This window comes from Mytilus galloprovincialis, chromosome 3 (assembly GCF_965363235.1).
Source record: "Mytilus galloprovincialis chromosome 3, xbMytGall1.hap1.1, whole genome shotgun sequence".
NCBI classification, from domain to species: Eukaryota; Metazoa; Mollusca; class Bivalvia; order Mytilida; family Mytilidae; genus Mytilus; species Mytilus galloprovincialis.
In genome coordinates, this window is record NC_134840.1 from 9,339,539 (window position 1) to 9,353,474 (window position 13,936).

The 13,936-nt window shown below is 31.8% G+C and overlaps 1 protein-coding gene across 1 annotated transcript in view; it reads right to left on the reverse strand.

Annotated features, from left to right (window-relative positions):
- Window positions 1–345: 345 nt before the first annotated feature.
- Window positions 346–13,936, reverse strand: part of LOC143067143 (tripeptidyl-peptidase 2-like) — a 51,758-nt gene continuing 38,167 nt past the window's right edge. Inside the window, exons 23-29 of the mRNA XM_076240194.1 lie at window positions 12,651–12,729; window positions 12,175–12,329; window positions 9,075–9,174; window positions 8,552–8,682; window positions 4,552–4,747; window positions 3,968–4,087; window positions 346–2,298 (exon numbers count right to left, since the gene is read on the reverse strand). Of these exons, the coding sequence (XP_076096309.1) occupies window positions 2,209–2,298; window positions 3,968–4,087; window positions 4,552–4,747; window positions 8,552–8,682; window positions 9,075–9,174; window positions 12,175–12,329; window positions 12,651–12,729 (871 nt within the window). The 3' untranslated portion in view covers window positions 346–2,208. The remainder of the gene's footprint in view (window positions 2,299–3,967; window positions 4,088–4,551; window positions 4,748–8,551; window positions 8,683–9,074; window positions 9,175–12,174; window positions 12,330–12,650; window positions 12,730–13,936) is intronic.

Sequence of the window (13,936 nt, forward strand, 5' to 3'; positions counted from 1 at the left end):
TTCAATTTAAATTTATAAATACTTAAGGACATAGTTGTTGTTTTATTTTTCAATTAAAAAGATATAGAAAGATGTGGTATGAGTGCCAATGAGACAACTCTCCATCCAAGTCACAATTTATAAGAGTAAAGCATTATAGGTCAAGGTATGGTCTTCAACACTGAGCCTAGGCTCACACTGAACAGCAAGCTATAAAGGGCCCCAAATATGTGTAAAACCATTCAAACCTGAAAAGCTGATTAATACTTAGGGACATTGTTGTTAGTGGGTACAGGAATCAACAACTTGTTACGCATCTCAATTTTGGAAGTTCCTCTTTTTATATATAAAATAACAACTACAGAATGATAAAATATCACAGATTTTATTATTTTCCCACACACAAACTGTTTTGTTGTTCTGATGTTAATCCAAACAAATCTTACAGCTAAAGATACATACAACATATAACCAATCACTGAAAATAATAACACATGTATTTCTTTTTTTCTAAGTCAAACAAAATTCATTTTTTTTGTTGTTCTTGAAATAGAATCAGGAGGAAAATTTATAAAAATACAGAGATTTGTTTTAATTGCCAACGAGACTACTATCCACCAGAGCTTAAATGAAATTTTGACTGGTTATACTGAACATCTTACCACCTTTGCTCATAATTTGAAAAGTTTGAAATTTAAATTTCTGTAAAAATAAAAAAAACATTTGTAAAGGAAATCAGAAACAGATGAACAATTTCTTTTTAAGTAGATTATTGTTTGTTTTCTCAATCTAGAAGTAAACATTTGGTCCTATTCATCCAATCATAAAGATGGTTATTATTGTTATATTTTGTTTATTTTACACATTTACAGGTCTTTTCCTTCCCATTTTTCGCAAACGTTAGTAGAAACTTTGTATCATAGAAAATCAAAAAATTTTTCACAAGTTTAAAAAAAAATAAAAATATCCATTACAAGTAGTTAAAGGGGCATTAGCTGTGAAATTCATGTTCCCGTACTGAATCTAATTGTCATATTTAAATCTTAACATACTAAAACATATATATCCAAAATACATACAGTCTAAATGAAGATATTTACAATGCATGGTCTCATCAGAAAGTGTAATTTAGAAGAAGCCCCATTATCCATACGAAGACTGTTCATGGTCTGCTCATGTATCCTGATGTAAACATAAATATAAGTATTCAGACAAGCAAGTGCAATCATATGAGAAGGATTTTTCCAGGGATTGATTAAAATATATGTGAATGATTGTTTCACCTGTATACAGAGGCGGATTTAGAGGTGTTTTCTGGGGGCCCAGGCCCCCTCTTTTGTGGTAAAAATTTTGTTGATTATAAAGGGAATCACTGAAGTATGAATGGAGCAGGCCACCACTTATGGAAATTTCTGGATCCGCCACTGGTATAAGAAGAAATTTTGTGTGTGTAGAATCAGTCAACATGGTTCTACTCAGCATCTGCCTTGTTTCACTTTTCATTTTGTTTTTTAATACTTGCTGGCTTAGCACATACATACTTCATCAGGGGGGAATCTCCAGCTTATGGTTATTTTAGTATAAATCTTATGCCCCTGCCCCTTTAACACAATACATTTCTTTTAAAAAATCTATAAAAGATGGTCTAAAATATACTTGTGATATGACAATTCCAAAGTATGATCTATGTATGGAATAATCTATGTATGGAATATTTCTGATATATAAGATATTTGTGTCAACACAAACTATCATATGAAACTCATGTAGAAGTACAATAAATATAAATATTAAATTCATAAATCATGCTTTACAAAAATGAAATCTATCAACAAGTTTCATAAAAATATTAGTATCTAATTCAAATATCAAGTCATTAAACTAACTAGTTTTTTTTACATCAAGGTTTTTATACAATTATGAGGATAAGTATGAACTTCTGCAATTAGGTTTATTCTACAATCTTTCAAAGTGTTAATTAATCATAAGAAGAATTACATAACTGAAAATCTACCAGAGTAAATTAAAATATTGTTTCAGATATGTACCGGGGTACAATAAGTTAGACAAAGATATCTGTCATATTTCATTATAATCTATTAAATAATTCTATCCACAATAAAATTTTCTTGGCATTTATCAAATAATTAAGGTCAAAGAGATGCTTGCAAGTTTCTGTTGCATAAAGATAATCTCAATAATAAACTATCAGATCATCCAAGTCTATAATTAGAAAGGTCTGTATGATGTTGGATATTTAACCAACATCCAGTTTGAAGCATAATTCTCACAGTGGGTCCAGCCCAGTTTCTTGTACATCTGTAAATACACAAAAACAAAATGAGAAAATAAAACCACAGAATTCCAAATATTTAATTCTTTAAAGTTCAAGAGCCAATCTGCCTAAGGCAGTGGTAAAAACTTCAGAAAACAAAAACAATTTTATATTGATTTCAGTTATAAATGTGTAATGGTGCACGAGTATTATACTATTTTCCTATTTTTTTTATCTGTATCTTGTGTAGATTTCCACTCTGATTCACAAGAGACCTACTTACCTCGATGCATTTTTTATCTATATCTGGTGTAGATTTATCCTCTGATTCACAAGAGACCTACTTACCTCGATGCTTTTTTTGTCCATATCTGGTGTAGATTTATCCTCCGATTCACAAGAGACCTACTTACCTCGATGCATTTTTTGTCCAAACCTGGTGTAGATTTATCCTCTGATTCACAAGAGACCTACTTACCTCGATGCTTTTTTTGTCCATATCTGGTGTAGATTTATCCTCTGATTCACAAGAGACCTACTTACCTCGATGCATTCTTTATCTATATCTGGTGTAGATTTATCCTCTGATTCACAAGAGACCTACTTACCTCGATGCTTTTTTTGTCCATATCTGGTGTAGATTTATCCTCTGATTCACAAGAGACCTACTTACCTCGATGCTTTTTTTGTCCATATCTGGTGTAGATTTATCCTCTGATTCACAAGAGACCTACTTACCTCGATGCATTCTTTATCTATATCTGGTGTAGATTTATCCTCTGATTCACAAGAGACCTACTTACCTCGATGCTTTTTTTGTCCATATCTGGTGTAGATTTATCCTCTGATTCACAAGAGACCTACTTACCTCGATGCATTCTTTATCTATATCTGGTGTAGATTTATCCTCTGATTCACAAGAGACCTACTTACCTCGATGCTTTTTTTGTCCATATCTGGTGTAGATTTATCCTCTGATTCACAAGAGACCTACTTACCTCGATGCATTTTTTGTCCAAATCTGGTGTAGATTTATCCTCCGATTCACAAGAGACCTACTTACCTCGATGCATTTTTTGTCCAAATCTGGTGTAGAGTTATCCTCCGATTCACAAGAGACCTACTTACCTCGATGCTTTTTTGGTCCATATCTGGTGTAGATTTATCCTCTGATTCACAAGAGACCTACTTACCTCGATGCATTTTTTGTCCAAATCTGGTGTAGAGTTATCCTCCGATTCACAAGAGACCTACTTACCTCCATGCTTTTTTTGTCCATATCTGGTGTAGATTTATCCTCTGATTCACAAGAGACCTACTTACCTCGATGCATTTTTTGTCCATATCTGGTGTAGATTTATCCTCTGATTCACAAGAGACCTACTTACCTCCATGCTTTTTTTGTCCATATCTGGTGTAGATTTATCCTCTGATTCACAAGAGACCTACTTACCTCGATGCATTTTTTGTCCATATCTGGTGTAGATTTATCCTCTGATTCACAAGAGACCTACTTACCTCGATGCTTTTTTTGTCCATATCTGGTGTAGATTTATCCTCTGATTCACAAGAGACCTACTTACCTCCATGCATTTTTTGTCCATATCTGGTGTAGATTTATCCTCTGATTCACAAGAGACCTACTTACCTCCATGCATTTTTTGTCCATATCTGGTGTAGATTTATCCTCTGATTCACAAGAGACCTACTTACCTCCATGCATTTTTTGTCCATATCTGGTGTAGGTTTATCCTCTGATTGTTTCAATAGAAGTTTCAAAGCTCTTCCATACTGTTGGTTAGCCTTAGCATGTAATACTGAAAACTGTGACATCTGAAATAATTAGCAATCATGATATATTACATATGACAAAACAGTGTTAGCAGTATTATTCATTCATAAGAATTTTAGTTTTATGACAACAGCTTTAAGCAAGATCAAGTCAAGCATAAGCAAACATTTATACAAACAAAGCAAGCAAGCCAACCAAACCTTTAAACTACAAGCGTTTGGAAAATAGATCTTAAGTCTATATTTTAAGTCCTACTGTTCTGATCCAAAATTCACAAATATAAATGATTTGATATATAAAAGCAAATATGTTCATTATGTAAAAGGAATCTTGCATGTCTCTCTCTTTCACTTGCATCTAAACTGCATTTAGTATTAAGTTGTTCTCCTGAAAGTTTCACTACCAATACTGTATGTATATTTCTGCTTAATCATTCATTCATATGGGCTTTAATTAAGAACTGTGTGCTGTACCAACCAGAATTATCATTAATATAAATACTTACCTTGTCGTCATTGAGATCTATCCATCTCTGCAATGTTTGGTAGGTTTCATTCAGATCTTGTAAAGTGACCTCTGGCAGTAAAGCTCCCTCTTCTTCCTCCACCTCTCCACCATTCTCCCTCATCAGAATGTCAGCCTCAGCACAAGCAAGCTTCACTAGAGCTTCTATTAACATCTCTTTCTGTTTGTCCATGTCTCTACAGTAAAACAGCTCACATTAAAATACAATATACAAGAAGTCTTACATATATACTGAATCACATTTATCTGCAATCCTTATCATATGGCTATGACTGCACATACTATTATTGACAATGTTAAAATAATGCATTGATGAAACAAATAAAAAGCTTGATATATCTCTTAAGGTAGCACAATACAAAGATTTTTTCACTCCCAATCAGACAACTTTAAACTGATGTAATTCATTTCATCCTTCTTCATATTTTAAAAATAAGGTACCAAAAGAAAGAAGAAAGATTACTCTTTCAAATTGTGATAATTTCATTATGACATAATTATTGCATAATTAATTATTATGTAATTAGTTGCTATATTGTGATGTCCACACTTGGATGAATTTAGCTTCTTTGTTCTTCATAGCATCCCAAAATATTTTATAGATTCTTGTACAACACAGCTTGACCTCTAAAACTGTCAAGCTGTATATTTTTATATTAAGTGCAAAAAGTGTGCTAACAATGCTGTTACACTGTTATAAAATTATGAAAAAGAGCATGCAATTCAATATGTTATTCTTATTAAGTATTAAAAACCTACTCAGTGTGTACTAAACAGCATTATCACATACTGTGTACTATCTAGGATGTGGTTTTGATTGTCAGATATGATTATAATTTAAAGCTGTTTTGGTTTATTTACAGTGTCCCATGAATTTTTTAAAGGTCTGGAGTTTACGCAGTTAAACTGGTTTTTAGTTGTATATGATGAATCTCAACAGTTGGCAATAACTCACTTAGAAGCAAGAAGAGTAAATAATCAATTAAAATTTACAAATTTTATACAGATTTATTTTCTGTGTTGTTTTTTTTTATTATAAAACGGGGAAATTTAAAAAAAAAAATTTTTAAAATGCAAAGAAAAATACTTCAAGGACAATATTTTGTCCATTTGTTACAGATGAGACAATAGTAATTTATTAATGTACAAATCTCTTTCTTTACTAGAATCACTAGAATTTCAAAGAGAGCGAGATAAGTTGAGTCCACAGGTTATGAATAACACTTTTCAACTTTTTTGTGTACACAATGTTTAGTCACTTGATACCTTGTGTATTATCACTCAGTCTCTGAAATTTAATAACTGACTTTAATGATGTTTTAATTTTAAAATAAAATACAACAAACATTGGAGTGCAAGTTTTCTTATTTCAAGGTGTTCATAGATATCAAATATTTGTAATATACAAATACCACATATATTCAATATCTAACCAAATGCTCCGCAGGGCACAGATCTATACGACCGCAGTGGTCGAACCCTGAACAGTTGGGGCAAGTATTGACACAACATTCAAGCTTGATACAGCTCTGAATTTGGATTGTTATTAAGTAGTTGACACATCATAGGTTTCTGACACAGTATTAATGTGGTCTAATGAACTTTTTTTTTTTTTTGCTGTTGAGCAATACACTACAGGGTTTAAGCTAGGATTTTGAGAGCTCTAGTCACTTTTGCGCACTATGAAAATCAACCGTTTTTTTGTGTTACAGAAAGGGACTTTGTCAAATTTTAAAAGCCTAAAGCATGCATGATTGGCAGTCAGGATTGTATGATTTGACTGTATTGGCCCTTATTATGAAAGATTCAGACATGGCATGTGGAAACTTAGTTTACAATTTCTCTTCAGTTTGTTCCACAGGACATTCCTAATCAACAAAAGTTGGATTCATTTTTTTTTTAAACAAGGAATCACAGCAAAAATTAACTTGCAATTATTATATATCACTGCATAATCATTATCTTTATAAAATGTCTAAATCGATATTTGGAAATCATTTCTATTAAGTTGGAACTGTATAAAATCCTTTTTGGAACGAGTATAATGACTAAAAGGAGGTTGTAAACAAATCAAGAATAGATCACATTTACTACTTTCGGTTTTGAAGTGAAACGAAAACGGGAAGTGACACGTGGATGATAAATTCAAAATGAGCCCAGATTCATCACGAAATTATAATTTTTCGGTCTAAATTCCTTTAGTGAGAGGAATGTGGAAACATAGATATATATTTGTCTCTCTCGTTTAATCGATTCTAAATGATTTTTGTATTTTACGTTTTTAATCAGGATCTATAAATAGTTACAGGAATACTTTTATGCATGCGTAGCACACAGTACAGAAAGCACCTGTTTAACGCGGGAAGACATCTCTGAATGTTTTGAATAAAATTCTTTATTTCAAATGGAAATTGTCTAAAGTTTTTGATGGCAATTTATATCAAGTATGACGAAAATGCGTTCAAATGACGAATCTACGACAAACTAACTAGAAATTGTGATCGTTTGAGAAATATTGAGATTCAAATACGAACTGTCCGGGGGTAACAATTTCGATCAAATGACGAAACTATACTCCTGTTTGTTGAAAAGCCAACTGACTGATTCTCATGGGGAAATAATTATGATGGTCAATTATGAGGTTTATTAATAATTAATGGATTAGTGACCCATCCGATGGCGATAACTGGATTAGTTGTAATCACAACTAGTAACACCTGTTGAAAATGGTAATTACCTGGGGGTCATAAACTTGTCAAAAACATAAAGACAGGTAGATTTGTAGTTTTTAATGTGAAAATATTTCTACACTTTCAAAATTTAAGTGAAGAAATTGATTTAAAATACTTTCGTCAATGCGAAAACCCTTTCGTAAATTACGAAAGTGACGAGCACTAGCAAAATCACTGACTATGCTGTTGAATATTAATCCCCTACAAAAAATATTAAACCCCACCCCCCTCCAACATTTTTTTCACCTTCCCCGTTTCCTTATTAAAAAAATAATCTTAATTCAAATTTCTAATGAAGTTGGCAACAATGACTACTCATTTAAATACATCATAAAATATCAAAATATAAAATGACATACAGTCATGGTTAAAATTAGTATTAATAAACAGTAACTTCTAAAAATAAATTTACAGCTACACATCTGAAGACAATCATCATTTATTAATACATAATTTTCAAGCAGTGTAAGGGTAATCAAACATATATATAACAGTGTTCTATTTGCCACTGGACGTTAAGCAACCAACAATCAATATAACAGTGTTCTTTAAATTTTAATTGGATTACCTCCCCTTCACTGCTTCTAAATTTTCTAAATTGTCCTATTTTCAGAAGACTTCAGAAAAAATCTTGTTTTCTTCCTTTTTTGTCCCTTATTGCTTGATGATTTGAACCATAACTCCTTCCCTACCCCCCCCCCCCCCTCCTTACCCACCCCATCACCATCCCTTTGTAGTATGGAAACTTGTGGTACAATTCAGAGAGACTTATACAATTAAACACAAGTTATTGAATGAAAACTAAAAAAATGCTTATTTTGGCCCCTTTTTTGGCCCCAAATTCCTATACATTTGGAACCATAACCCCCAAAATCAATCCAAACCTTCTACCTGTGGTATCAAACATTGATGGTACCATTTCAGAGCAATTGAAATGCTTGTACACAAGTTGATATCCTGAAAGTAGAAAAATGCTTGTTTTTGGCCCCTTTTTCTAAAAATAGGGACCATCATCCCAACCTTCCTTTTGAGGTATTGAACCTTTTTATAAAATTTCATAGAGATCCATTCAGTTAAACTAAAGTTATTGTCCGGACACCAAATGTGTCTTCGGACGACAAAGACGACACAGACAACATCATACCATTTTACGAACGCACAAATTTTTTGCAGTCCTATAAAAACATATTGACATCAGAAACCCACACCAAATGGGTTCGTGTATTTGATATTCCTATTAGTTCTTACTTTTTAATGACAGAAGCTTCAGGTCTTGGATCAGATTTCATTCCATAATAAGCAAGCAGAGCGTTCTGATCAATTTTAGAACTAACAACCTTGGCTAAATCTATTATCTCTACCAACTTCTTAGATCTGTCCTGTAAAACAAGATAAAACAAACCTGGTTATATCAAGTATCTGTTACTCTTTCTTTAGCTAAAACTAAAAACACAAGGGAGGATATTAACTTATAGTATAAGTTTCATGAAAGTCTGGCAAGAATTGTACCCTTGATAGTGCTAACAAGACTGGAAGATGGACACATGACTGAACAAATAGATGGACAGAAGGTATTTCTAGGTCCTCCCCAATGCGTTACGCAGGGGACAAACAAAGGACCTAACTTTCAAGTAATCTTAAAATGACCAAATTGTGTCAAAAAATTTCTGAATCCTTGATGTATACTGTCAGTGGCTGTATATCTCAAACGTTTATAAGGTCAATGCAATTTTACTGTGAAAAGCACAATAAGATTTATAGAATAACATACCTTGGAGGTGTCTAAGGCTTGTAGTCTGGACATATACAATGGTAAATGATCTGGATATGTCTTTCTAAGTTCATCATACAGAGGGTTATCTAATTCAAGTCTGAAACAATATAACATTATAACTCATTATACTTGTTTAACCTTATAAATTAATAATTATGTCAGGTATTTCACTAGTTATGTATAACTTGGTTAACAAATCATTAATTAATAAAAATGCTTCGCTGAGCGCAGCCTGATACAACCACAGAGATCTAACCCTGATTAGTGGGGGCAAATTTGGCCACAATATTCAAGCTGTCTGAATTTGGATTGTGATCATTTTTTTACATAATATAGGTTTCTGACATAAAATAAATGTGATCAAAGATCTTACAAATCTTTTGCTCAATACTGTGCAATTGAAAATTTCTTCTTCAAACTTTTCAAAATTTTAAAATTTGAAATATTTTGAAAAAATAAATATATATCCCTTAAAAGAATTGGACCCCCCCCCCCCCTCCCCCTTGGAGAAATAACCCCAAAACTCAATTCCAGTCTTTCCTTTGTAGTATGGAATCTTCTAGTACAATTTCAGAGAGATCCATACACTAAAACACAAGTAATCCTCTTGAAACTAGAAAAATGCTTGTTTTTGGACCTTCTTTGGCCCCTAATTCCTCCACGTGTGGGGCAATTAACCCCAAACCTGATCCCAGCCTTCCCTATGTTATAAGGAACCTTGTGGTACATTGTCAGAGAGATCCATACACTTACACACAAGTAATTGTCTGGAAACTAGGAAAATGCTTGTTTTTGGCCCTTAATTCCTAAACTGTTGGCCCCATAACCACTGAAATAAATTTGTACCTTCTACTTGTTGTATTAAACATTGTGGTACAATTTCATAGCAATAGAAATACTTATACACAAGTTATTATCCTGAAACTAGAAATATGCTTGTTTTTGGCCCCTTTCGGGCCCCTAATTCCTAAACGGTTTGGCCCACATCCCCAAAATCAATCCCCACCTTCCTTTTGTGGTATGGAACCTTCATAGAGATTCATTCATATAAACTTGCGATCTTATAAAAAGACTTAAGGTAGATTCATGGTATTCCGCCATCTTGGATTGAACAATCACAGTAAAAAATCGGTCTAGTTATTTGCCTAAATCTGCAAATTTGATGACAGATTGGCAATTTAATGGTTAGACTGTTTAATAATATATAAAGAAAACTTGGCAATTTATTGTATAATCCAAAATATTTAAACAAGTATCATTTTTCTTGCTTTTAGAATCATTTTTTTCAAACCAGCCATTTAAGGGAAGATAACTCTTTTAGTAAAAAAATTATACTGGACAGATAGGGAATTTTTTTCTTTTTACTTGTAGCAAGAAAACAAGTTCGGTGACACCATTTTTTCTTTTTATTTTCTTAAAACATATTACAAAACCTATCTTTTCACAATTTATTTCAAAATTCTATCTCATAGATTTTTTTTTATGCACACAAATGTGTTTTTCCATGAACAATCTAACCAAATTAAGGCAATTTTCAACGACTCATAGCTTGAAAAATAGCACGGTGACCCCTCCTTTTTATTATATTTTTGAAAAGAGCATATTTAAATCTTCATTCTGGCTAAGTATAAGAAAATTCTGTCTCAAAAAATATTTACTTATGATCTACCTTAAGAAACTTTAAAATAGGCAAAATTGAAAAAAAGAAGGTCATTTTTAAAAGGATGTATTCTTCTGACGTTTCAGTCTTGTTGAAATCTCGTTCTGGAATTTTTTCTAAAATATGAGATACAAGTGGAAAATATTAATGAATTTAAAAAATGTTATAATCAAACTTAACTCTGTGAAAAAAATGGGTATTTCCAATGAGTAGTTTTTGAGTAATCAATTTTTCAAATTTTATTACCAATCAAGTCAGTCTTTTTAGCCAAAATTTTGAGAAAATAGGTGAGGGAAACAAAAAATGATTTTACCAGAAACATGTTCATCCCACACCCTTTTTTCTTTTCAAATTTCGTAGATATGTATTTTTTCAATCATTTATTACAAAGAAGTTGAAAAAATATGCAATTTGTACTTAAAACGGAGAAAAATCACAAATTTACATAATTGACAACATGGTAAATTTGACAGAAAAAAAGCATCAAAATATGATAAAACTTTCTTATATTAACACCTGCCTATAGTTTTTTTAATTCAAATTTATTCAGATTAGTCCCCTCCATCTTTATTGAAAGTATGACAAAAAGTTTAATTGTGGGATTGTGAATTTTTTCATGGTAATAGCCCAAAATTGGTAAAAATTGATGAAAAATGTGAAAATCATCAAAATTGGGTACTTTCAAAGTGTTGTAGCAAAAAAAGAACTGATCCACCATATGATTTTTCTTCACCAATTATTTTTTTACAGTCATATAAACCCAAAAATCGGGTTTAGAAAAAAGTTAAATTCTAGAAATTTTTGGCTCCTCAGAGGTGTACATCCTTAAGGGCAATAACTACTATAAGAAGTTGACAGCTAAATGCAATAGATAGATCTTAAACATTTCTGCCTATGTCAGATTTTCTTTATTGATAATGGTTTTCAAGATAACAGACAAAATTGCATCTTTCCCATATATTTTATTTTCTGTTTGTGACAGGCATTTGCGGTAGATGCTTATGAGCTAATATAACAGCAGACTATATACCAAAGGAATATTATTATATATTTCTTCAAATTGTGTTTAATTTATTTAAAATTTGTTTTAGTCTCAGAAAATTTAGAGCTTCAAATATGGTATAGACAATGGACTATTTTTTAAGACCCTCCAGATTTTTTTAGGGCTGCTGTTTCAGTTACATATACACCAAATCTCCTTTTATGTATACATTACGCATAAAAACTTAACATTTTGAAGATAGTGGAACATAGTTGAGAAGATTCTGAAATGAAACTGCTTAAAAATTTTACATTAGTTGTTAAAAGGTGAAGTTATCAACATTTCTGGAAAATAAAAACCTAGTTTTCACATTGTGATTCATTTGCTGCAGACAAGACAAAACTATAGGGACCTTTAAAATCAATTGAAACCAAAAACTAACTTAAAATTCTTACTTAGACAACCAAGATATTTTCAGATCTCTAACAGCTTCATCGTATTCTTCCACTTTGGTCTTCTCTTTCCCTGCTGACTTCTCAGATTTATCTTTTCCTCCATTTTTGTTCTTTTTAGGTGAGTCAGTGACAACATACTTAAACTGAACACTTCCCTGATATGATAAATATAAATAATGGATGTAAAACATGTACCTATAGCATATCAACATCACCGTGTAAAGTGCTTATAAAAATGTAGCTTTTATACTTGTATAAATGGACAGAGGGATAAACAAACAAATAGGCAGACTGACTGATGAAAAGATGAAAAAAGTGATTCAAATATAACCCCACTCTTAATGTTGGGATATTAATGATAAGATCACTACTTCTATCAATATCAACTATAGGCCATTACAAAAATCCTGAATGAATTCTTTCTGATTAAATTTCAATTTCTATCTTCATCATGTTATCATTAATAAATAACATACCGGTTTACTCAACAATTCATCCTTAAATAAAGTCAAACTTCCACTCAGGTAATATCCAGGTTTAGCTCCCTTTGGTATTCTACAAAATAAATAATATCCAGGTTTAGCTCCCTTTGGTATTCTACAAAATAAATAATATCCAGGTTTAGCTCCCTTTGGTATTCTACAAAATAAATAATATCCAGGTTTAGCTCCCTTTGGTATTCTACAAAATAAATAATATCCAGGTTTAGCTCCCTTTGGTATTCTACAAAATAAATAATATCCAGGTTTAGCTCCCTTTGGTATTCTACAAAATAAATACAGTTCCATAAGAATGTCTCATATTTACGCTTTCCTTTCAGTTAATAACAAACATTCTAGTCACACAACTAGGAATCAATCTAAGATGACCCTAGAATAACAAACATTCTAATCACACAACTAGGAATCAATCTAAGATGACCCTAGAATAACAAACATTCTAGTCACACAACAAGGAATCAATCTAAGATGACCCTAGAATAACAAACATTCTAGTCACACAACTAGGAATCAATCTAAGATGACCCTAGAATAACAAACATTCTAGTCACACAACTAGGAATCAATCTAAGATGACCCTAGAATAATTATCTACAAGGAAATTCTGTAAATTAATATTTTGATAAACAAATTCCTTTAGGACAGTATAATTTTCATAATTTCAATCTATATAATACTGTATTCCCTTAACTTTTATACCATATGTACATTGATGTTAAATATTTTCATTCAGAATTTAAATTCTCCATCATACATTGTTTTGTCACATGGCTCCTTTAGAGCCAAAAAATAGTGTAAAGGGGTTTAATTGGTTCATACAATGAAATAAAACAAAAGAGTGCTCAAATTGAAAAGTCTTATTGAAGAAAGTGCTCTAATCATGACAACTGAGGTGAGAGCTCCAGATAAGATTTTTACCCACCATTTTTTTTTTTTTAAGTAATTGGGTGATGAAGTATTTTAATAGCATGATCAATTCCAATTCACCCCTAGCTTCATGCAAATATCAAATTGGGTTTTTCACCACTAAGCTCCTTAATGTATTGGGTTTTTTCATCAGCACTATATTGAATATTTAGGCATGTTACAATCACATTATATCAGGCATGTTATAATCACAATGTGACATTATATCAACCCCAGATGTGTTTCCATCTTAAATGTGTTTTTTCTTTGTATATGTGCTAGCTGTATTATTTGGTTTATTCACTAACAAGCAATTGTACATTTAATTTGTGTCCCGTTTTAAATGATAGTTTTGT